At 33.3% G+C, this 26189-nt stretch overlaps 2 protein-coding genes across 8 annotated transcripts in view; one reads left to right on the top strand and one right to left on the bottom strand.

Annotated features, from left to right (window-relative positions):
• Positions 1-19352, top strand: part of ZNF711 (zinc finger protein 711) — a 25826-nt gene extending 6474 nt beyond the window's left edge. For 3 of the 7 annotated variants that reach the window (XM_032387875.1, XM_032387872.1, XM_032387873.1), the window contains 8 exons: positions 3917-4480; positions 9994-10149; positions 11053-11190; positions 13237-13374; positions 14068-14145; positions 14244-14291; positions 15801-15944; positions 16659-19352. In XM_032387875.1, the coding sequence (XP_032243766.1) occupies positions 3917-4480; positions 9994-10149; positions 11053-11190; positions 13237-13374; positions 14068-14145; positions 14244-14291; positions 15801-15944; positions 16659-17836 (2444 nt within the window). In that variant the 3' untranslated portion in view covers positions 17837-19352. The remainder of the gene's footprint in view (positions 1-3916; positions 4481-9993; positions 10150-11052; positions 11191-13236; positions 13375-14067; positions 14146-14243; positions 14292-15800; positions 15945-16658) is intronic. The other 4 variants (XM_032387877.1, XM_032387876.1, XM_032387879.1 and 1 more) reach the window with 4 other exon arrangements.
• A 6099-nt stretch (positions 19353-25451) lies between these two features.
• Positions 25452-26189, bottom strand: part of POF1B (POF1B actin binding protein) — a 98816-nt gene continuing 98078 nt past the window's right edge. Inside the window, exon 15 of the mRNA XM_032387910.1 lies at positions 25452-25590. Coding sequence (XP_032243801.1) covers positions 25452-25590 — 139 coding nt within the window. The remainder of the gene's footprint in view (positions 25591-26189) is intronic.

The following is a 26189-nucleotide window of genomic DNA, read 5'->3' as shown; positions in this document are numbered from 1 at the left end:
CTCCCTCTCCCTCTGACCCTCCCCCCTCTCATGTGCTCTCTCTCTCTCTCTCATTCTCTCTCTCAAATAAATAAATAAAATCTTTAAAAAAAAAAAAGATTTTATTTATTTGAGAGAGAGTGAGAGAGCGAGCATGAGCAGGGGAGGGGCAGAGGGGGAGGGAGAAGCAGGCTCCCTGCTCAGCAGGGAGCCCATGCCAGGCTGGATCCCAGGACTCTGGGATCATGACCTAAGCCGAAGGCAGATGCTTAACCGACTGAGCCACCCAAACGCCCCTGAGATTTAAAAATTTACAACATGATTTATGTAATAACTTTGCTTTTGTCTCAGTATAATGGTTGTCCTTGGAATCTGTGCCACTGTATTTAATAGTTAAGATTTTATTTATGCAAAAAGTCTATGTTGCTTTGTGACTTAAATAGCAGAACAGCCTTAGATAGTGGCCCAAGATAGAACCAACAAATACCAAATTTTATCCTATACCTCCGGTGAAATTCCAGGTATTTACATTTAAATGAAATAGCTTTAGTAAAATGGGAAATGCTTGAAATGATGACTTATTTCTTACTGTTATTTGGTTATATAATTGCTTTCACACTTTTTAAATGATGATTTCTTACCATTTATAATTTGTTACCTAGTGAGATAAATTGTTAATGCCATTTAATGCTGTTTATTAAATGCTTTAAAATTTAATTGAGTGACTATGTGATAGATCTTTTTACTCTTTTTTTTTTAAAGAGAGATTGAGAACGTGTGTACAAGTAGGGGTGGGGAAAGGGAGGAGAGAGAGAATCTTAAGCAGGTTCCACGCCCAGTGTGGGGCCCAACATGGGGCTCAGTCTCACAACCCTGAGATCATGACCTGAGCCAAAATCAAGAGTTGGACACTTAACTGACTGACCCACCCAGGCGCCCCAGATTTTTTTACTCCTTCTCTCTCAAACTATTCCTTTAATAGTGACTCACTTGGTTAACCCTATAAATTTCTTAAAAAAAAAATAGTCTCTATGGTAAGTAAATTCTATTCTCCTCCTTTCAATACATAGAAATAAGCCAGTCTAGGGTTAATAAGTTCAGCCCTCAGCTTGAACCTTGGGCAAGCTTATTTAACTTCTTTAAACCATAGTTCCTTCATATTTTTTATAGTTCCTTCAAATTTAAAAAGGAGATAACACATTATACAGCTGTTCTGAGGCTTAAATGAGATAATATATGTAAAAATATTAGTAGGTTGCTCGGTTCATAGTCATTGCTAAATAAATATAGCTAGTGTGTAGTTAAATAAGTAACTTTGTTTAGAAATTCAATGGGATCTAGCAGATGAGTTGATAACAGGAAAAAGCAAAATTTAATAGGAGACATCTTGGATCTTGGTCTGAGTAATCTGCCAGCATGCTGTGGGGAACTTGTCAGTTCCTTGTCTAGGATCCTTGATATTATTATGTAGTTCAGTGTAAACAAGCATATTTGGATTTATTTTAGCTTAGATCTGATTTATTTTGACCTGTAAGTTCCTACTAGAGTAGACACTAGAATCCTCCCAGCCAGGTTAATCTGAACCTAGGCCAGCACTAAGCGTTATTCTATCCTTCCATCTCATTCCTAAATGTCTATTCTTTGGAACCACACTAACCTCCAGAATTTTCCATATTTTAAGTTTGACTTGTGGAAGGATTTTATAAAATACTAATTTTATTGTTTATATACATAGAATTCCAATACTGTGAATTTTATAGGTTTGACATTTTAATTTTTCCTTGCTAAAAACCACATTTCTAATCTGGCTGAATGCTAAACTTGAACCTTCACCAACTACCCATCTCCAAAATGGCCAGTGGAGAAACAAGTGAATAGGAAGTACTTGTTTTATACATACTCCCTTTGTCTACCAGATTTCCAAGATTGAGTCTATGTCCTTTGGTGGTTTAGGCAAGAGTTTGAGAATACTGAGAACAATACAGAGGGGTTGAAAGGAAGATAATTCTGAAAGGTAGCTTTCCCTTCTCACCTTATCTTTTGATGGGTAAGAGTATTAATAATGTCCACTGGTCTCCATCCTAACTTGTTAACTAACTTCCGTAATGAATTGGTTAATAATAACCATTGGCAAATGGCACTCTTTCAGATATGACTTTATAGAAAGTGATCATTATGTGGAGAAGGCTTTGTATTAGATTATTTAATGTAGATAATTTTGTTACAACCTGGTCCATAAACTCTATTAACTTGTTTCCTGTACACTTCGGTGAGGCAAAATTTAAGAGTTCCTCATGAAGGAATTTTACACTTTTACATTTATAAAGGGGGTAGGAGTTGGTGTTGACCATGCTACTCAAGAAAAACATTGTTTAAAGTTTTGTTCCTGCAGATTTACTAGCTTAGAATTTAGCGCAATTTAGAGTCCCTGTATATGAATTTTATCAAACCAAATCTTTGTCTAGAATGAGTTGGGATTTTCCCCCCAAAATCACGTGTTAAAAGATGCCTTCCACTTTTGAATATAGTAATTCTTATAAAGATGTTTAGGGATTTTTATGTTTATAATGCATATTTTATAATATATCCAGCTTGTCATATTTTACTAACTCAGTTAAACATATTAGTACCCATTTATGTTTGTCCTTTTTATTTTAATTTTAATTTTTTGAAATACAAGACTCACAGGAAGTAGAAAAAATAGTACATAGGGTCCCATGTAGCCTATACTCCTCTTCTTCCAATGGTGACATCTTATATAACTGTAGTACAATATCAAAACTAGGAAGTTAACATTGGTGCATTACTGTTAACTAAAGACCTCTTTAAGTTGTCACCATTGTTTTTACATGTATTGGTGTGAATGTATATAGTTCTGTGCAGTTTTATCCTGTATATAGATTTTTGTAGACACCACCACAATAAAGATCTAGAACTATTCCATTACCAGATATATGCTATGCTAACATATTTACACACACCCCCACCCTTGGCAACTGCTAATCTGTTTCCTATCTCTATAATTTTGAAAATGTTATATTGATTTCATTTATCCATTATATGGTATCATAACCTTTAGTTATGGAGATTCTTAACTTAATTTTCTGGAGATTCATTCAGGTGTTGAATGTATCGATAGTCTGTCCTCTTTTTATTGCTGAGTAGTATTCCATGGTAAAGATGGGCCAGAGTTGGTTTTACCAACCATTCATCTGTTGGAAGTACATTTGGGTTATTTTCAATTTTTTGCTACTGTGTGTAATAGCTACTATGACCTGTTACGAATTTTCATCTACAGTTTTTTGTGTAAACACATGTTTTAATATCTCTGGGAAAAATGCCCTAGAGTGTTATTGCTGGGTTGTATGGTATATACATGTTTAGTTTTGTAAGAAACTGCCATACATTTTCCAGAGTGGCTGCTACTATTTTACATTTCTGCCAGCAATGTATGACAGATCGTTTCTTTGTATTCTCACCAATCTGTGGTGGTATTTTTTTTTTTTTTTTATTTTAGCTATTCTAATATAGTGATATCTCACTGTGGCTTTTATGTTTTACTTGAAAATAAAGTGCATTATTTTTAAGGTCTTAATTTAGATTTTACTAACATTGTTTTCACGCACCTCCACCCCAGTGCCTGGTTGGTGCTGTTTTGTTTGTTTGTTTTTCACTTTTATGTAAGCTCTATGCCCAACGTGGGGCTTGAACGCACAACCCCAGGATCAAGAGTCATGTGCTCTACCGACTGAGCCAGCCAGGTGCCCCTGGTGATGGTTTTTATTACAGTTAATTTGTCAGTGGTTTTTAAAAAATGATAGTTTGGCCAGAACTATTTCATATTTTTAAAATGTTTTATGTTATCTGATACATTAAATATAGCACTTTTAATTAATAAAATAACTTTACTTTTTTTGGATAATTGTTTGTATTATAGTGGCTGGAATGGCTGGTACTGCACATATCGATGGAGACCATATTGTTGTTTCAGTTCCTGAGGCTGTATTAGTTTCTGATGTTGTCACAGATGATGGGATAACCCTTGATCATGGCCTTGCAGCTGAAGTTGTCCATGGGCCTGATATCATCACTGAGACTGATGTAGTAACAGAAGGTGTAATTGTTCCTGAAGCTGTACTTGAAGCTGATGTTGCTATTGAAGAAGATTTAGAGGAAGATGATAGTGATCATATCTTGACTTCTGAGCTAATTACAGAAACTGTTAGAGTACCTGAGCAGGTTTTTGTGGCTGATCTTGTTACTGGTCCTGATGGACACTTAGAACATGTGGTCCAAGATTGTGTTTCAGGAGTTGACTCTCCCACAATGGTATCAGAGGAGGTTCTTGTAACTAATTCAGATACAGAAACTGTGATTCAAGCAGCTGGTGGTGTTCCTGGTTCTTCAGTTACTATTAAAACCGAAGATGATGATGATGATGATGATGATGATGATGATGATGATGTCAAGAGCACTTCTGAAGACTACTTAATGATATCTTGTAAGTGAAACAAAAGACAAAATTACTTGGGAGATTGATTTATATATAACCTGAAAAGGTTTTCTGGGATGGGGTAATCTATCCATTCAATAAAAATCATGGGGATAATCTTTTTGAAAAATAATTTTTTTCAAAGCTGTGTTGTTGAGATGCTTTTGCGAACTTGCTCATATTTTTAATTTACTCAATGAAAATTCATACCCAAAATTAAGCAAAATAATGTAATTAATATCTTAGAGCAGAAAGGAAGGGTCAATAAGAATATTAACTGATAAAATTTTTAATGGTAAATATATATATTTCAAAGTGGGAAGTTTATTTTATGCGGCCACTGCTTTCTTTTTATTGTAGCAGGTACTGGAGTTGTCAGTTCAGTTTTCCTTAGGAATTTAAGCATAATATATTAAGAAATGTGTAATTAATTTTTAATTAGATATTTGAAAAGGAAATCTTAAACTCAGATTGTGTTCTGCAATTCTCCCTGTGTTTATTTTGTTTGTCTAAATATGCATGTGTATATTCCAAGCAAAAAATACTTTACTGTGTTTATTTCAGATTGCTTTATGATGTCTATAAGACATTCTATCTGAAGGAGGAAGATAGAAATATCTTGTTCTCATTTTAAGTGGTGGGTTTGCCTGAACAGCAGCAATAATAAAAATCTCATGATGAGTTATTGAAGGAGCTTGAGGAAGAAGTGGGTCTATTTTTTATAAAATTTGAAGGGATCATGCTGGAAGTAATAAAGATTAGATAAAAACTTCACTTTTTCATGGTGGATTTTCGTTCTTTTCTTTTTAAAATAAAAAAGGATTAATTGGGAAGTACATCAACAGGTAGAGTTATGTGTATGTGTGTATAAAGTGATTGTGTGTTATATGTGTATCAGTGAATTTAAAACTAAAAACCAATTGGATTTATTTAATTTGTAAATATGATTCTGAAGTCTAGCATGTTAGCTTTTTCCCTCTATAACCACTTTTGAGAGTGAATATTTACATTGTTTTTAAGGGAATGAGTTAAGCCACTAAAATACTGTCTGCAAACGTTATTACCTCTTTTTAAATTGATGTCCATTACTAAAGCAATTCCATATTTACATCTTAACCTGACGTTAAAAAAAAAAAACTATGGTTATGATCATATAAAATGGTGTGACAAAAGTTGACAGCCTTTCTGTATCAAAATAATATTATGCCTTTAAAAAAGTACTTGTCAGATCAAACTCTTTGATATTAGAGTAGTTTAAAATTTAGACATTATATGTTTTGTGAATTGTCAAACTTTAACATATCTTCTATGATTCGATTCTGCAAAAGATTTTTTTAAGAGTTTCTAGAATATTTTAATTTACAGTATTTATCTTTATATTGCCATATATGTCAAATGCAAAGGACTTCTCTCCTACTCTAATAGGAGTAAACTGAAGATTATAAAGAATTGTATTGCTCGAATAATGCTGGGACTGCTGTGGGATCATTTTAGGGGAAATTTAGACTGGGAATTAATTAACTCCTTAATCATTAGTAAAGAAACAAACAATTTTTTTAAAAAAAATCCATTTAAAACTTAAGCAGTTTTTTATTGTAGAAAATGGAATATACAAAAATTAAATATTTTTTTATGTCACCTATTTTCCCACCACCCAGATCCTTGACCATTTTTATAATGGTTATTATACTCAAATTGGAATCAGTTACTCTTTACCATTTTCACTTATTTTATTTTATTCTCTTTTGATTTAGTTTTTCCCTTTTTTCCTTCATAATCTTCATTTCTTTTTCTTGGTTTCTCCTGGCCATTGAATCTTACAGGAGTTAAGAGAATAAATTGCCTTAAAGGCCTCAATGTTAATTTAAAAAGTCCTCTTTTCTGTTTCTTTTCCAAGATAGAGATTTTCAAAATATCTAAGAGATACAGTTGAGGACTTAAAACAGACCTTTGTCTTGTTCCTGAGTCCCTAAATATTCCTATAAGGAAATCTTATCAGTAGCTGAGTTTTAGAGGTAGGGAATTTGTCTTCTGTCATATTTGAGGTGCATTTGAGGTTTTTTCCCTTTTCAGGCCAAATGTCACAAATTCTTAGCAGATGGTTAGGTTTTCCCACTTGTGCTTAAGTAACTTGGAAATTAATATAGAGTAACTGTATCTTTCTAAAATTATCCTAGGTGTGCTCTTCTTTAAAAATACCTAACATCCATAAGACATTTATGGGTGGTGATTTCCTTTATAAAAGTTGCACTGGAAGAGGGAAGTTCCATTAAATAATGAACCAATATAATGCATTCAAATTGTTTTTTACCTATAAAATTAGTTTATATTTCTTTTGGGAACATAATCTTGTATAAAGCAAAATGTCTTGGTAGGGTCATTATGGGAGATCTCATCAAACCTCACCAATTTCAAGGGTCAAAAAAGAAAAGTTAACACCTTTGTATTTTTTTAATATAATGGCTTTATTGAGATATGATTCACATGCCATAAAATTCACCATTTAAGTCATGCAGTGGTTTTTAGTATATTCATAGCATTGTATAACCATCATCACAATCAATTTTAATTTTTTCTTCACTCCAAAAAGAAACCCCATGCCCTTTAGCAGTCACTCCCCCCCATCCACTCCCCCTCCCCTGGCAACCACTAATCCAGTTTCTGTCTCTATAGATTTGCCTATTCTCAACATTTCATATAAATGGAATCATGTAATTTGTGGCCCTTTGTGTCTGGCTTCTTTCACATAGCCTAATGCCTTCAAGGATCATCCATATTGTAGCATGTGTCATGTGTCAGTACTTCATTCCTTTTCATTACTAATATTTCATTATAAGGATATACATTTTATTTATCCATTCATCAGCTGATGGACATTTGTGTTGTTTCTACTTTTTGGCTATTATGAATAATGCTGTGAAGATTCATGTACAAGATTTTGTGCAGACATATGTTTTTAGATCTCTTGGGTATACATCTGGGAGTAGAACACTTTTGTAATCTAAATGTTACTAACTTGTTTCAGTACTGTGAAATATAAATCCTTTACATATTGCCTGACCCCATCTCTGTGGTACATTAATATACTCTATATTGATAATAACATATCTACCATAAAATTTTGGTAGATGTAACATAAAAGGGGTACAGTAAAAAGCCTACTCAGCTTTTAAAAGGAATATTGAATTTTTAATCAAATTGTGCTATTGAGCTATATAAAAGAATATTGAACATTAGCAAACTTGCCAACAATGCATCTTACTGTTTTATGTTACATTTAGCACCAGTAGAATTCTGTGATGTGTATAATATTACCTGCTATTACTGTCTGGAATGTCATGTGGGTTAAGAAACAGCACTGTGGGACTTGGATATTGCAAGCCTTACAACAAGCAAAAAGGTTAAGTCTTAATTTGGGGTATTTTGAGTATTATTTGCATTAAGAAGATCTTTGAGGATCCATTCCTAAAATCACTTGATTGCCTATTAAGTCTTTGTTAACTTTGTACTTTCTATTACAAAGAATATAGAATAAATCTTGGTTAAGTTGATGGTTTATCTTTTAAAACTGCACACTAGCATCCTTAATAACTTTATCATCTTTTATGAACTTAAAATACAGACCAAGTTTGGCTACTCAATATATTTCAGAATTGTTCATTCTGAGGAATCTAAGTAGAAAATAATGGATACATTAAACTATGGACCTTAAGGCATGGTATAAATGGAATCGGAATAGCAACAGTCATTTCAGTACTTAAAGTAAAAGCTATGGTACAAAACTATTGAGAAGTGACCAAAAAATGTATATTTCATTTCATGAGCTTAAATTTCGTGAATTATAGTTTTAATTCAGTTTGTTGCAGAAGGAACTATGATCACTTTAAACCATTCAATTATAATAAAGCAGTATTTATCAAATGAGTGTATTTTCAGTATTTTATTAATTTACTGTAAGTTATTCCAACTTAAGAAATTAATATTTTGGACACTTTTTGAGGTTTTTGTATATCCTATGTCTTTATTTTCAAGAATGAGAAAGCATTTTCTGAAAGCTTAACTTGCCTCTTTTAATTTTTTCTGTGATGTCATTGTTTTAATTTAATTTAACATATTTTAAAAGAAGCTACTAAATCAATATCAGATACTTCATCATCTTTTATTCTTTTATTTTAATCTGTCCCATTGTCCAAAAGAATTTTGCCAAAAAACGTAGTAATAGAATTAGGGGCTATGATGGAATGGAAATATTTATTCTATTTATTTTGATCATTTAGGACCGTTCATAGACAGGTTATTTGAACTCTTAAATAGTATGGAATCATTTCTATTTTATCACAAAGTTAATGTAGCTTTGCATTGTAAAAAGAATTTCTGAAACTTACTGTCTTTCACCATTTTGAAAGGCCAAAAGAATATTTTTGAGTTTGTATGTAGCAGATTTGAAACTGAGGTAAGGGAAATCTAGACTTTGACCCATTCAAATCTTCTTGAAATTCATTTTTTAAGAGTACTGAATTAATAACTTTTTTATGTCACTTTGTTCTTTTTTAAGAGGTTCTGGAATTGTTTAGATATAGTCAGAGACTTTAGGATTTTATGTTTCATATATGATGCTATGATATATATAATAAGAAGGAGCAGATTTTCGATTTAGATTACATTTCAGGTTTTATAGGTACAAACATTGAAATAAAAAATGGTAGGCATATAATATTTGGGGGAATATATTTAATATTTATGGTCAAAGAACAAAGTTTATTAATATATATTTACTGCATAGTTTGTGCACAGTATTCATGTGAAAATAAATGTTATTCTTAAAGACTGTAGAGCAGAGAATCAATTTTAAGTATACTTAAAATGTAAATAATCTCAAATATTGTTGCTTTACCTTTCTATATGATTTTGGAGTGTAGCATATGTTAGTAAATATAGAAGTACACAAAATTTCTGGTTTGAAGTTGTCATCCATTAACTCAACAGAAATTAAAAGTATTAAGATTTTATTTTTATAATTTCTGAAAAGCCCTTTTTATAAAATAATTTAGCTGTTTTCTGTTTCCTATTTTTTAATTCTAAATTTCATATGCTAATTTGTTTTAGAAATACTGCTATTTCATTTGAGAATTGTTGTTTATTTGAGCTTATTTTATGAGTACTATGTATGTTCTGATTTTTTCTGTTAATTTTGGTGTTAGGATTTAACTTAAAATGTTGAATGTAATGGAAGATGATTTAATCATTTCTCACACTGTTTTAATTAAAACCCTATGGTTATTAAGTGTCTCATACATAAATTAAAATCTCCGAATAAGTTTTTATATAGTTATGATCATGTAATATATCTGATCTTGTATATTTTTTTCATGAATCATATCACTTTCAATAGTTGCATAATAAGTCATTAAGTGAATATAGCGGATAGGTGATTAACACATTCATGTTGCACTTATGCTTAACATCCACTAAATGTCAATAGTACTTTTTGACTAAAATAATTTCCTCTTTATATTTTACAGTGGATGATGTTGGGGAAAAATTAGAGCATATGGGGAACACACCATTAAAAATTGGCAGTGATGGTTCCCAGGAAGATGTTAAAGAAGACGCATTTGGTTCAGAAGTAATAAAAGTGTATATATTTAAAGCTGAGGCTGAAGATGATGTTGAAATAGGTACAAATCTTAATTTATTGCTAAAATAGGAATTAAAACTAATTCTTATATTTTCTGGAAACTATTCTAAAATTGTCTTTAAAGTGCAGATTTTTTATAGGTTTCTTTGGGGATGGAATATTAAAAAAATATAAATGAATAAAAAGCAGGAATGCAGAATATGTCGTTCTTGAATTCTTTCAATATAAGTAGAATATTACAGTTGGAACTATAAAAACAAATGAGTGGAGAGGATTTGATTTAGAGTAGGAAGTTATATTGAGTAAGCTCAGGTTAGAGGCAGGCTGCTTGGATTTTAATCCTAGTTCTGCCATTTAGCTGAGTGGCTATTGGTGAGTTACTTAACCTCCTGTCTCAGTTTCCTCATCCATGAAATGGCCATAATGACAGTAACTACCTCGTAGGGCTATTGTGAGGATTAAATGGGCAAAATACATGTTAGAGACTTATACAGTGCTTGGCATGTGTGTAATGTAAATGTTAACATTTGTTGTTATTTCTCAGTGGTTACTGAAAATTTAGAGTGTAAATTTATAAGAAAATTCTCTTGACACTTAGAAATTTATATTGGAATATTTTGGGGAATATTTTTCTAAAGGAAAATATTTCTTTTTAAAAATTTTTTTAAAGATTTTATTTATTTATTTGAGAGAGAGAGAGAGTAAGAGAGAGAGCACGAGTGGGGCGAGGGGCAGAGAGAGAAGCAGATTCCCCACTGAGCAGGGAGCCTGCTGTGGGGCTCGATCCCAGGACTTCAGGATCATGAGCTGAGCTGAAGGCAGATACTTAACTGACTGAGCCACCCAGGCACCCCAGAAAAATATTTGTTATATATCCTTCTTACTAATTTAGGGAATTATTCCATGATACTTCTCGATTTTGATATGTGATTTAATTTTTAAGGTGGAACAGAAATTGTCACAGAGAGTGAGTACACCAATGGACATTCTGTAGCTGGAGTGCTTGACCAGAGCCGAATGCAGCGGGAGAAGATGGTTTACATGGCAGTTAAAGATTCTTCTCAAGAAGAAGATGATATTAGTAAGATATCAGTACAATGGCACTGTAGTGACTTGTCAGTAGCCATCCTAAATTCTTTTTTTAAAAAAATTAAGCAATCTGAGAGATATTAAGTCTGACCTTTGCTGTAATTAATTTAAAAAAAAAGGGTCCTTTAGACCATTCACGCATACATGTATTGTTCAAATCAGCAAACATGAAATACTGTGTCTCAGATACTAGGGATATAGAGATAAACAACATATGGTTCCTGACTTCATTAGAGCCCACAAATATATATGGAATTATTGGACATCTATTTTGTGTGTTATTGGATATGTTGCATATATATTATTTAATACAACTCTTCTCTGAGGTAGGTGGTATTATTTTTGTTTTATGGAAGGAAAAAAATGCTCAGGGATATTAAATAATTGCCCAAGATCATTTCAATATTAAGTGAGGAATGTAGGATTTCAACTCACATCTGTCTAACACTACTGCCAGTGTTCTTTTCACATGGCAGTGAACACTGTTGGCCTCTCTCTGGATTTAGCAGTGGAAGGGCTAACTGGTTGTTCTCCTTCTGTCACTGAAGGATTAGATAAGTAAGTATGCTTCCAAATAAGTTAAGCTGCCAGAATCTTTACTTATTATGCCTTTAATGGTCTCCAAGTAGTTGCTGCTTAGGATTTCTTGGGGCTGAGTACCATAGGGTGAAAATAACTCCTCAGATTTCCTTTCTTGCCATGCTGCCCATTTCCTTACAAAGACATGTTACTCTCTGCCTACTTTCTTCTCACCTCAGTGTAAGAATGCAGCCCTTCCCTAAGGCTTCTTCTGTCTTCTTGACACGCTGAGATAAAAGCTTGTTTTGCCCTTGAAGGGCAAGAGCCTCCACTTCAGTGCGTTACCTGGATGATACTCAGCTTTACCTATACTGTACTCTGATCTCCACTCCTCAGATTTCCTTCCCTAGAAGCCATGGGAAGCTGAATTCCAATCCCAAACATGAATAATACACCACAGTTGAAAATATAAAAACAAGTAAGTCTAGAGGATTTGATTGAAGAGGAAAATAATTTCTATTTGGCCTCTAAATTCTTTATTATTATTTTTTACTCATTGGTCAGTAAAGGGGCACAATAGAAGGTGGGAGACTGAAGCTTAGGTTAGCTGATGCTAGAATTCCTTGGGGATGTGGAAAACTTAGACTAGTGTCTCTTTCTCATCAGTTGAAAGAAGGTAAACTTGGGAGAAGAGGGATACCTTTTTCCTACATTTTTTTCACATTTCTTCCATAGTGGATAGAAGATCCCAGTATGTGAATCAAGGGAAAAGCATAAATTCAAGCTAAGTTTTTACTTAACAGCCTAAATCTAAATGGGTTATATCACATAAAATACACTAAATGACCCTCTAGGTTTAAATTTTTTATACCAATACTATATTTTTAAAAAATGAGTCTCAAGGTGCTTTTTTTCTCAGTAGGGTCTCTGAAAATCCTGCCTCTTATAGGGTGTCCACATATTCGTGAGCACCAGCTTACATATGTATTATGTGTATATATATGTGTGTGTATATATATATATATATATTACATATGTATGTGATCTTAATTATTTTCATTTAACATTTTTTTTCAATTACTAGTATTTTTTACTACTTTCCTTTGCATGTATAGTACTGCATTTAAGTTACAGTATGTGGGGTAGCAAGGACCACTTTCTAGTATTGATTCTATGGGAAATGCTTTCTGAGTTCCAAAGAACAAACAGGCAGAATTATGGACTGCAACCTTTTTTACAAATTTGTTATGCCCAATGGACTGTAAAATCAGTCAGTATATTTCAAGCGCACATGTTTTATATAATCTAAAAGTCATTTTCATAGGATAGGTTCTAAGAGGAGAATAAAAGTTTTGATAAATGATTGTCTCCTAGTGGCACTAGTCTCCAAAGTGCCTAATGTCATTTTTAAATTAACCAAATTGAAATCTTGACAGTTGAAAGATTTAAATTGTTTGGAATTTTTACCCATTTATTAAATATTTGGGGTTATAAACAAGCAATTATTTCTAAAATTTAGGTTGCGCTGAAATAGCAGATGAAGTTTACATGGAAGTCATTGTAGGGGAAGAGGAAGGAACTTCTCTCCCTGAGACTCAGCTTGAGGACTCTGATGTTAATAAAACAATTGTCCCTGTTGTCTGGGCTGCGGCATATGGTAGGACACTGGCATTTTTTCACCTGATAAGTACATATCTATTTGATCAGCCTTTAGGTCATTAAATATGCTGTGCTAATGCCCCCATGAGTTGACTAATATTATAAGATGTTTTGCTGTGGACTGATTAATCTCTAGGTACTTACATGATTTTCCTACCATATATCTTATGTTATTTAAAATAAGCCTTGCTTAATGCATTGTTGTTTTTCAGTAGGATTTATTTAAAATCCTACCTGTATAAGTGAGTACCATAAAAAGTTTCATTTTTCTAAAATAGGAATATCCTTTGAAAATTGATCCTTCCCTTTTTTCAAAAACTTATTTCATGTATTAACAGCACAAATAAGATTTTGGGGGTTTGAAAAGAAACAGAAATCCAGATATGCTCTTCTACAAAGTATCTAATGGAAGGTAAATTTATCAAGTTTTTTTTTTTCTTTCTATTTTACCTCATTCCTACTTAATTTACAAGATGGTCCAGGTATACTCTTTACTTTGAAAAATTTTGGTGTTCAAATGCATTATCTTATCTTGGTTTTTCCAAAGGTTCATTCATTCAACAGTCGTTTATTGAGCATCTTCAATTTTGAGTGTATTCTGCAGAAATATCTAATCAATTTTTACTTAAAATGTAAGATTGTTCTGGATGTTAACAGTTCCAAGGATGCTAACAGTAGCCCTTATTTTCAGTGCGTGAAATTATATCTAATCTATGGGAGTGGAAGAACTCAACAAAAAAAATTTTTAATCCAAGGAACAGTGGTCAAAGTAAGATTTTTGTAGATTAAGATGTGATCCACTAGTAATCATTATACTCAGCATATAAGTTTTTAATTAGTTTTTTTTCTTTTTTTTTTTTTTTTTAGGAGATGAAAGAAGAGTTTCCCGGAGGTATGAAGATTGTCAAGCATCAGGTGAGAGAGCATTATATGTGAGATGTAAGTTAAATAGCCAGTTTTATACACTGCTTGGAAAATAAGCAGTTATTGGTTTGTGTATACAGACACATATGTTAGATTCTGACTTGCCTGTTCATATCTTATCTAGTTAGTTACATAGGAGTTTGCCTTTTTTGGGAATTGATTAATTTCTATACAGACATAATGTGTGTTATTTTGTGAGTGCAGTTCATTTTAGATTTATCTCAAGATAAAAATGTTGGGCAACTTACAATATGAATCGTAAAAGGTTGCTATGAAGAAAATTATAAAATAGAAATTATTTTGACAAAAACGTCAAAATTATCTATGATATCAACCACTTGTTAATATCTTCCTTGGGGCAGAACTGTTTTCCTAATTTCTGTGGCAACCAGTAGATGTATATAACTGTTAAATAAAACCCATGTGTCAGCTTCATTTTTCTTTTTAGTTATAATACATACTCCATACAGTGTTATTCCATGGTTGATAGTTCTTTTTATTTTCTTAAGCAAAGAGACTTTTTCTCATGATAAAATGTCTGACTCTTCTGTTTCTACCTTTAGGAGATACTTGACTCTAAATTTAAATGTAGATGTCAGAGGAATTGATGAGAGGCAATACATCACAGCATATAAGCTAAATGGCTTTGCAGGTCTACATTTTTTTTAGATATTTATTTATTTATTTATTTATTTGAAAGAGAGAGCAGGGGGAGGAACAGAGGGAGAGGGACAAGCAGACTGTGCTGAGTACGAAGCCTAACGCGGGGCTTGGTGTGGGGCTCAGCAGGGGGGGCTCTATCTCACAACCCTGAGATCCTGACCTGAGCTGAAGTCAAGAGTCAAATGCTTAAAGGACTGAGCCACCCAGTGCCCCATAGGTCTACATTTTTAAACTAAATTGCATGATAAAACAGATTTGTGAGAACTGAGATTTTATTAAGTACTTTATTCTGTTTACACTGATGCCACTGAAAGTGTGGTAAATTGCCCACCACGTCTATTTTAGTCTTTAAAATCAGTCTTAATACTTTTTATATTAATTAAATTATTCTAAAGCATATATACAAGAGATATATTGTTTGTTATATATTACACATTGTCACCATGACCATATTGGTTCACTGACACATGTATATTCCTTTGCTAAGTCTCTTTAACTTCATCAGCCTTCATTGGTGAGAAATTGATCTGATGCCAATATTTTGTTTGGGCCATAAAAGTCTCTCATGTTACGTTCACCTTATTAATTTATTGCTTTAGGATGAATAAATTGAGATATTTTAAAATTAATTTCACATGATACCCTATTTAAAGTGTTTACAGTTACGTGTGTGTGTGTGTGTGTGTATAAGGGTATAAAAGAGAGAATATGGCTATACTTAGTGAAATTTAGCACCACAATGGCAACTTAATACCATGTCATATCTAGTAATTCATCTAACCAATACCAAAAAGTATAAATATTATGTAATTTAATAGCGTATCAATTTTTTTCCAGGAAATACCTTGGACTCAACATTAGAAAGCAGAAGTAGTACAGCGGCACAGTACCTTCAAATTTGTGATAGCATTAATACAAATAAAGTACTTAAACAAAAAGCCAAGAAGAGGAGAAGGGGAGAAACCAGGCAGTGGCAAACAGGTAAAATACTAATACTTTGTTCATGAATATTACCATGATTTGAAATGTGGAAGTCATTTTTTTTTGTAAGCAAAGGAAATAGTCAGTTGTTACAGTGCAGTACCACTTCCATATACCTGTCTGTGTTTGATTTAAATAGTTGGATTTTTTTAAAAGTATTTGACTGGTACTTAATAAAACTATGCTTGTTTGCTCTTTACCCAAATGATGTTTTCAAAGAGAATTTTCAGGTTGGTTTCACAATAAAGGGTGCCTGTTTCTAGTTTACAAAATGTATATAAAATTTTGACAGGTGAGTAGTCTATAGTACAGAGATGCTTATTACTTTTTAGTGAGCTATTTTCTCATAAGTTGCTTTTTTTTTTTTTTTTAAAGATTTTATTTATTTATTTGAGAGAGTGAGAATGAGAGAGAGAGAGAGCACATGAGAGGGGGAAGGTAAGAGGGAGAAGCAGACTCCCTGCTGAGCAGGGAGCCCAACGTGGGACTCGATCCCGGGACTCCAGGATCATGACCTGAGCTGAAGGCAGTCGCTTAACCGACTGAGCCACCCAGGCGCCCTCATAAGTTGCTTTTAATGTGCATTTTATCCTACAGGATTTTATTCTACTAGTATAGTTCTCACATGTGAATACCAGCTAATTTTGGCGCCTTTGTTGTAAAACCCTTTAAAACATCTGGCCAAATGTCACAACTTCCTTTTTTTTTATCTAGCTGTTATAATAGGCCCTGATGGACAGCCCCTGACAGTATACCCTTGCCATATTTGCACAAAAAAGTTTAAATCCAGGGGATTCTTGAAAAGACACATGAAGAATCATCCTGATCATTTGATGAGAAAAAAATACCAGTGTACAGATTGTGACTTTACAACTAACAAGAAAGTGAGTTTCCATAACCACTTGGAAAGCCATAAGCTTATAAACAAAGTTGACAAAACCCATGAATTTACAGAATATACACGAAGATACAGAGAGGCTAGTCCACTGAGTTCAAATAAACTTATATTAAGAGACAAGGAGCCGAAAATGCACAAGTGCAAATACTGTGACTATGAAACTGCAGAACAAGGACTGTTAAACAGACATTTACTGGCTGTTCACAGCAAGAATTTTCCTCATGTTTGTGTTGAGTGTGGGAAGGGCTTTCGACATCCTTCTGAACTCAAGAAACATATGAGAACCCATACTGGTGAGAAGCCATATCAGTGTCAGTATTGTGTCTTCAGGTGTGCAGATCAGTCAAATCTGAAAACTCACATTAAGTCTAAGCATGGTAACAATTTACCATATAAATGTGAGCATTGTCCTCAAGCATTTGGTGATGAGAGGGAGCTTCAACGCCATCTGGATTTGTTTCAAGGACATAAGACACACCAGTGTCCTCATTGTGACCATAAGAGCACCAACTCAAGTGACCTTAAGCGGCACATCATATCTGTCCATACTAAGGATTTTCCTCACAAATGTGAGGTCTGTGAAAAAGGTTTCCATCGTCCTTCTGAGCTCAAAAAGCATAGTGATATCCATAAGGGTAGAAAGATTCATCAGTGTAGGCACTGTGACTTTAAAACATCAGATCCATTTATTCTTAGTGGTCATATCCTTTCAGTTCATACTAAGGATCAGTCACTGAAGTGTAAAAGGTGCAAGAGAGGGTTCAGACAACAAAATGAGCTCAAAAAACATATGAAGACCCACACTGGAAGGAAGATTTACCAATGCGAGTATTGTGAATACAGCACTACAGATGCATCTGGCTTTAAACGACATGTGATATCAATACATACAAAAGACTACCCACACAGGTGTGAATTTTGCAAGAAGGGATTCCGAAGACCATCAGAAAAAAATCAGCATATTATGAGGCACCACAAGGAGGCTCTTATGTAATAAGATCAACATAAAGTAAGAAGCTATTTTGAAAATATGATATGCTACATGGGAGGAAAATTTCATGAACTGTTTCATCTAGTTCCAAAGCTTGATAGTAAATCATAACTTTACATTCTTTGTATTAGAGATCTTGAAATATTTGAATTGACAAGGGATCTCATAGCCCTTTGAAAATTACTTAAAGAATTTAAGAAGCACCATAGAATGGTTGCAGAAAAACTCTTAAGTGTCTATTTAATAGTATTATATGTATAATTAAACTACAGAAGGGTAAAGCAAAGACAATGACTTTATTTGGCTGATCATACTGGAGATAAATGTTTCTGAAAAGCTCATATTTAATTGAATTTAGCAATGCTTTGCTGTGGCAAGCAAGTCTCACTTTTATGTGATTTTCGAAATGAGGTGGGGCAATAAAATGCAGTCATCCATCAGTCACTTAGTCATTGAGCCTTTTTAATGGTACCTGAAAATTGGAATTCCAGAAATGGCAAAAGTTTTGTGTATTCGTTAAAAGAAATTTCACTGGAAAACAGCTTATATTAATTCAACACTTTCAAAAAGAATTTCAGAGCTGCTAAGATTTTATCACAGGATAGGATGTTTAAAATACAGCATTCTTTGCTGAAGTCTAAAGTGAAGTCTAAGATTAAAGTTCCCTTTTTTCTGATGTTCAAGATGATTTTTCAGTATGGCATATATGACAAAAGTATATTTGAGTCAAATGTGGCTTTCTAAAACAGATGCAGCAGTAGTGTTGCAAATAAAGTTAGCACTATATTTCTTAATGATCTAGATTAAATTGCGAGAACACAGTTTTCTTAAAAACAAAGTTTAGAAGTTTCTTTTTAGGGCAGTCTCAGCAAGTAGGATTATTTTAATCTTACTTACTCTAATGTTTAAAGGTGCAATTTTATGCCATTATTGAAAATTTTGATTTTTAAAATCTATATACCATATTATTAACATGCATTTTCAACGTGAGGCAGCATATATGCAGTATTTAACAAAACACTGTGTTGCCAAGAGTTTGGAGGTGGATATTCAGTTTACAGTGTATAAATTTAAAATATGCATCCTTTTAACAACGCTTTGTGTTAGCATGCTGCAAATCAAAATGGCGCTTAATATAAAAAGCTGATTTAGGGAAATTTAATGAAAATCCTGTTCATAAATGTAATGCATATGATGTGTACTTTTAAGTTATAGTTGTTTCATGTTTACACTCAGCTGTTCAACATAATTAAAATGTAATTTTACTTTATGCTATATTGTGGCTTTGTGTTTGAAATAATGTTCACCTTTCTGTTTTTGCACCAGATAAGAATCTGTTCCTTGAGAATAAATTTTTTATCTTTCTTAACTTCAGAATATTAAATTTGGAAAATTTAAAATAGTGTGTTATGTGGCTGTAAATGATGTACACGCTGTAAAATAAGATTGTCATTGTTATGTGGGATTATTATTTCTAAATGTTACTCATTGAAATGAGCATACAATAAAAAGCATTTATTGCATTTCAAGGTTTTATGAATTTATTTTAAGTTTGTTGTAATGTTCACTCTTTATTAAAAGATTTTTTGCTTAAAATTGCTCTTAGGTAATTTGGTCCACAATTTAATGTCTTGTAGATTTTCTGCATTAATAACATGAGCTAGGAACTTAAAACAATTATGATGACTATGGCATGATTATTCCTCAAAAATGTATATTTCTGATAAAACCATGATGAAATACTATAAAGGTGCTCATCTTAAGACTTGGGATTTAGTATTATAGAGAAAACTAAAAATTCCTTTCCTGCTTAAGTAACCTAATCCTGAGAAAAGAATCTACATATATTCCAAATAGACCAATATACATCCAAAAGGAAAAACATTAAATCAAATATTTGGGAAAGATTTCTGCAAATGAGTGTGAAATAACCTGCTATATTCAAATCAGTCAACATTCAATAGAATTCATGAACCTAGATATATATAGCCCTATTGCTTAAAACTGTCAATTGGGTTAATTATTCCTAAATGATCACTAACAGAAAAAGAAAAAATCTTTTAGCCATTATATGTTAGACCAATGCTTTATAAGCTTTAATGTCTATGGAGTTCACCTAGTGATCTCGTTAAAATACATTTTCTGATTCAGTAGGTGTGGGATGGGGCCTACAATTCCGCATTTCTAGTAAGCGCCCATGTGTTACCACCATAGGATTAATAGTATGTTAGACAAAATCCCCCAGTGTAATTCCGGTATGCTTTGGCAAGTTTGCTTTAACAGAAAGCTATGGCTAAGTGGATAGAGGCAATCCGTACTGAAGACATGGGTGACATGAGTGACAAGAAAGAACCAGTCATTTGAAGATCTTGTGGAAGAGCATTCAAGGCAGAGAAGCATGCAAATACAAATAACCTGAGATGGAACAAGCTTTGGCAGGACCATGGTGAGGGAGCCTGACTGATAAGAGATGAGACCTGTGAGAATTTGAAATGGGAAACCATTAGAGGATTTTAAGGAAGGGAGTAATATGAGACAATTTACATTTTGAAGATCACTCTGGAGGCTATGTGAGGAATGCATTGCAGAGAAGCTGTAGGAAACAGCCATGTGAAGAGGTTATTCCAGTTGTTCATAGTTACAGTGTAGCTGGAGAAAAATAGATGGATTTTCTTTCTTTTACTTATAAATTGGATCTAGAGGGGCACCTGGGTGGCTCAGTCAGTTGAGCCTCAGATTCTTAGGTTTTGGCTCAGGTCATGATCTCATGAGTTGTGAGATCGGCCCTGAGTCAGGCTCGGTGCTCAGCACGGAGTCTGCTTGAAGATTGGGTTGTGAGATGAAGTTTTTAAGGCTTATTTTGTTCCTTTTGTGTTGTTTGTGTTAAAAGAATGTATTATAGTTAAAGCACCATTCATTACAAGAGTGGGAAGAATGATTCATGGAATCACATTTAAAACATGAGTTATGGAACTTGGAAGACTAGGTTTGTAAACAAAGAAATTCTCATTTAAAGCAGAAACCTACATCAGCCAGAGGTCCATCTATGTTACAGTGTTGTCTCTAGTAGTCCACATCAGGTATTTTTAAAAATTTTAGAGTGGTACTTGGTAATTCTAACATAAACATTAACATGATAATAACTTCCTCATGAAAATATACAGCTAAGCTAAAAATACATGTTTCCTACTAGGACTTCCACAAAGACCATACAGATACTTCACATATTTTATGTATGTATGTATGTATGTATGTATGTATGTATTTAAGAAAGTGAGTGAGAGAGAGAGAGCACAGGAGCATGGACAGAGTGAGAGGGAGTGGGAGAAGCAGACTCCCCTGCTTAGCGAGGAGCCCGACACAGGGCTCGATCCCAGGACCCTGGGATCATGACCTGAGTTGAAGGCAGACACTTAACCAACTGAGCCATCCAAGCATCCCTTCACATATTTTATTTAGACACTTAAATTACCTTTCATGTAATTACACAGTCTCCATTTTATTTAATATCTAAAGCAAAACATACTGGAACAGAAATTAGATAAACAGGCATTTCTCACCTGACAGTATCTTTGCAATTTTCAAAGATAAGCTGTGTGAAACTTGTGAGAGGAAAAAAAAATCACTACTATTTCTATTGATTTTAACCACACATTGGAAAAGGAATACATACATTTAAGTTTGTTAAGTCTAATGAGCACCTTGTTACAACACCCATTCATTATGCATGGATCAATTACCTGAACTGTTAATTTTTTAACTGCCCCAAATTTTGGACATTGTTATTTTTATTTAAGAACATTTTGGGAAAATCACACTTGTTCTAATTTTCAGTTATGGCAAGCGGCCCTCTTGGCGCAGTGGGCAGCGCGTCAGTCTCATAATTTTCAGTTATGGCAGCAATTTTCTATCAGGCTTCTAAAAACTTCCATTTATATCATATGTAATGGGTAGATAATGTGGCATAATTTTGTTACATGTGTAGTTAGCAGGGGAGAAACTGCCCTGTTGTTCCTACACCAAGGGAGAAAATATAAGGACTATATAACTCATGAAGAATATTAACATTTTCTATCACAAAATATTGATAAAATTGGAATTATATTAATCCAATTATAGAGCTTAACATTTTAGTCAAAGTATTAAGATAATAAAATAAGGCTCTTAGCTTCATATCAAGACCTATTTGAATATTTATATAAGAATATTAAAAGCATTTATCTCCTCATTTATGGCTTGATTTAGTATAATGCCTCATCTGTTCCTATCTTAATAGTTTCTTAGTATAATGAATCATTATTAGAATATAATGATAAGGCATGACAATACTATATAGGTATTTGCAGAGATATTTCAGTGCAAAACCTCATTCACATGTAACCCGGATATATTTATTGCCTTAATCTATACTTTGTCAAATGCAAACATTTTAATTTTCACCAATTCTTAACTTTAACCATGGGGTTGGAATTAAGAAATTTCATTCTTATCTACTAATGTATTTGGAAAATATTTTTGTTCACTTTGCAAAGTCATTAGAACCCAATTAATCAACTTCTAAGTGCATTAAATACTATAAAATCTTTTTTTCCCAAATAAGATACAGGTATCAAGTATTTGTTCTTGCTCTTTTTATTCCCAAAGCCTTAATGTAACAATTCAGTGTTACATGTTGTATACTTCTAGTAAAAAGCCCGCCTTCCTTCTACACTCCTACAATATAGTATTACATATTTTTAAGGAAGTGGGTGGACTTATTTGAGGATGATATACTTTTAAAGAACAGATTTGTCAAGCCAAGCCACTGATATGTTCTTAGAACCATAATAGTATAATGTGTAATTTAGTGGATTTAGTTATTTTAAAAGATATTTTCCTACTTCCCTGATAAATGAAATTAACCATCACCTTTGATTTAGTTATGTCTCCAAAAGGTATAAATAGCATGTAATAGAGCATCTCTTTTAGTCACAGAGTTTAATGTGAGAAAAGCAAATATATGCTGTATATACAATGTAGTAAACTTTTTAAAAAATTCAATAGTTTTTGCCTCTTTTTTTGGTTAAAAAACAGTATTTACTTTTGTAGATGAATTGCACATCTAATATCACAGAAAATCTTCTAATGAAATAACTTGTAAAATCTCTACCCCAACAAATTAATTCAGTGTCTAGGAAGTACTGTATTGAAAACCAGTGCATTATGTTCTACAGTATCTAGAATTGAAATTTAAACAAGCAGGGTGTTGCTATTGAATACAAAAATGTGATAGAAAAGTCTCATTAGTGGCTGGAGAAACAGTCATCTGCAGAACTAATTCATTCCATTAGATTCACTGGTAGTAGCATGGTTCAAAATTTTGATTGGCCTTTAGTTATGGAAAATAACAAAATACTAATGTAGACGCACAAAAAACTCCTTTGAGTTGGAGATCCATTCATGGCTAGAAAAGGAAAAGAAAAAGTTAATTTACAACTGGTTCATAATTCATTTAAGATATTCTTTTTTTTTTAAAGATTTTATTTATTTATTTGACAGAGAGAGACACAGCGAGAGAGGGAACACAAGCGGGGGAGTGGGAGAGGGAGAAGCAGGCTTCCGGCCGAGCAGGGAGCCCCATGCGGGGCTCGATCCCAGGACCCTGGGATCATGACCTGAGCTGAAGGCAGACACTTAACGACTGAGCCACCCAGGCGCCCCTCATTTAAGATATTCTTATTGTATATACCCAGTTATGGAAAATGATTTAAATTGATATACATAAAACCAAAGGAAATGTACTGCACTTTTGTGGTAACTTTTTATATGTACATTCAGTGAAACAATGGTTTATCTGACTTTAGTCAAGGTATGTTTCAATTACTGAAGGGAGGATTGAGTAGATTTCTTCCTTGGTATCTTATTTAGAGGCTAAATATGTCTAAACATATCTGTTAAGAGAGATCTATAATTTGTGAACTTACTAAAATATATTTTGAACTTTCTCTAGTCCCCTCCAGATATCAAGTTTGATGTTTATTGCTGCACATTTTTAATGGAGAGAGAAATAATGACTACTATTCTGTAGACCCTTCATTTGGCAAGTCCTCATTATTGATGCACATGTGATTTAATTTTATTAACTATACATCTACAGTAATAACAATGTCTGCAGTCTTTTATTAACTATAAATCTGCTATTTTAAAAATTTTTCAAAAGGTTCTGCAGAACAATTGACATTTGTGTATTTATCTATTGCTCCTCATGGTATACTTAGGCATTTTAAAACTTATTGAAGTATAATAAACCTATAGAAAAAGTACACATATAAGTATACAACAATATGAATTTTCCCAAACTAAACACACATATGCAACCATTACCCAGATCAAGTAACAATACATTATCCTGGTAGCCCTCCTTATGCTCCCTTCCAATCAGTAGCTGCCTTCAAGGATAACCACTTACTGATTTTAATAACCATAGATTATTTTTACCTGCTTTTAGTACTTAAGCAGTTTTTAACATAACAAAGGCTGTCATTTTCAGTGTTAAAGTCAGATTCTGTGTGGTTTAGAGCTGTCATTCTCAACATTATTTATGTCCATTGCTCTTGAGGGATATCATACATTCCCGTCATTATCAATGGTTTACAGTTAGAACCTCTTGGCAGTAGTGTAGGAGTATACAATTAGGAAGAAAAGACTCCAAGGTGATTCTGTCATGTTAGGGTTTCTCAAACCTCAGCAGTATTAACATTTGGGGCTGGACAATTCTTTGTTGTGGGAGACTGTCCTAGGCATTGTATGATCTTTAGCAGCATCCCTCTCTTTTAGCCACCAGATGCCAATAATACCCATCCCCTAGTTGTGAAAACTAAAAATGTCTCCAAACATTGCTAAATGTCCCCTAGGGGGCAAAATTGCCCCTGATAGAGAGCCACTGCACTAAGGTGAATATATCCCTTATTTGATGTTCACTCTTTAAAGGTTAACAGAACAATAAGAAAAAGTTTTAGTAAAGTAGTACTGAGTCCTTTATAAGAAGAGGGTTTTAGTAATCAGCACCACTTAGCAATGTATTGGCCTACTTAAAAAGATGCTAAGGCCCATGTCACTTGGTCATCTTGGAGGATGTTATAGAAGGTAGATATTAGAGTACATGACCTATAAAGTATTCTTCATCAGCCTCACTATAATTGTGGGATTTAAGGCTGGAGGATCTTAAAATCTATTGAGTAAGACAGACATACCTCCTTGCTTTCAAAATACTGAAAATTCTCTATCTATAGTAATAAGACCACATTCAAGACTGAAAGACAAATTCTATTAAAACATGCCTCTTCTCCATACACCATTCTTCTTCATAATTGTCTATGACATTTTCTACTTGCTTTAGAAAAAATTAGGGTGTTTTTTCCCCCAAAATTTGAATAGAATCAATTCAAAAACAATTATATTACCTGTGTTTGAATCATTCTAAAGTTTCTTAATTCATACTATAAATCAGTAAGGAAAACATGGGGAAATCTTTAAGAGAAAAAACGAACTGGAAGATTTTAGTTCACTTTGATATTTTACCACAATTTTTGAAGGCTGTTATATATAGAATATATATAAATTTCTATTCTTAATAGGATTAGAAATACACAAGGGAACTTACGCAAGTCCATTTGTCTTCTGTTTTCTCAATCACAATAGTCTGTGTGTCACTATCTGGTGGTATACATTCATAGTCATCATAAAGGAGGCCTAGGATTGGATATTGTGTCCTGTACCTATACAGAAAAAAGTTAATTTACCACCTGCACAAGAAAATGACTCTCATTCCTTTTTAGTCACTCCTAGTTTGATTCTCCTTATTATGTTAAGTTGGCTCTTAATGACTTTTAACTCTAAAAAGAGAATATCTACAAAGCCTTACTACTATTATTTTCAAAAGAGTAAGAAGGAAGTACCTCTGCTTTGCAATGATGGACCACTGGCAGCACAAGACAATGATCTTAGAGAAGGGAACCAAATGACATGAGCCCTACAAGTGCCTAGCTCACTACTTGGAGATTTTCTTGCTCACAGGATACGGAAAGTGGAGCCAAATAAATCCCTTCAGTCACAAAGTTGAAGTGACAGAATTTCAAGTAAAGGTATGCCAAAGCAGCTGGTATGGGGCAGAATACCAGACAGAAGAGAACTACATAAATAAGAGTCAAAAGACCTGTAGAGGACTCTCTACAAGTCTTTGGAAGTACTGATTAGTGTAGGCATGTGGAAAAACTACTGAAGCTGGGGAAAGAAGCACTGGAAAGGAGCAGCCTGGAAATCCCTGGAGTTCACATAATGAAGGGAATAGCTTGTGTTCCACTAACCAGAGTGGAAA

Source organism: Phoca vitulina, unplaced genomic scaffold (assembly GCF_004348235.1).
Source record: "Phoca vitulina isolate PV1807 unplaced genomic scaffold, GSC_HSeal_1.0 scaffold51, whole genome shotgun sequence".
NCBI lineage: Eukaryota > Metazoa > Chordata > Mammalia > Carnivora > Phocidae > Phoca > Phoca vitulina.
The sequence above is the reverse complement of the archived record's forward strand: the minus strand, read 5'-3'. Positions and strand labels throughout refer to the sequence as shown.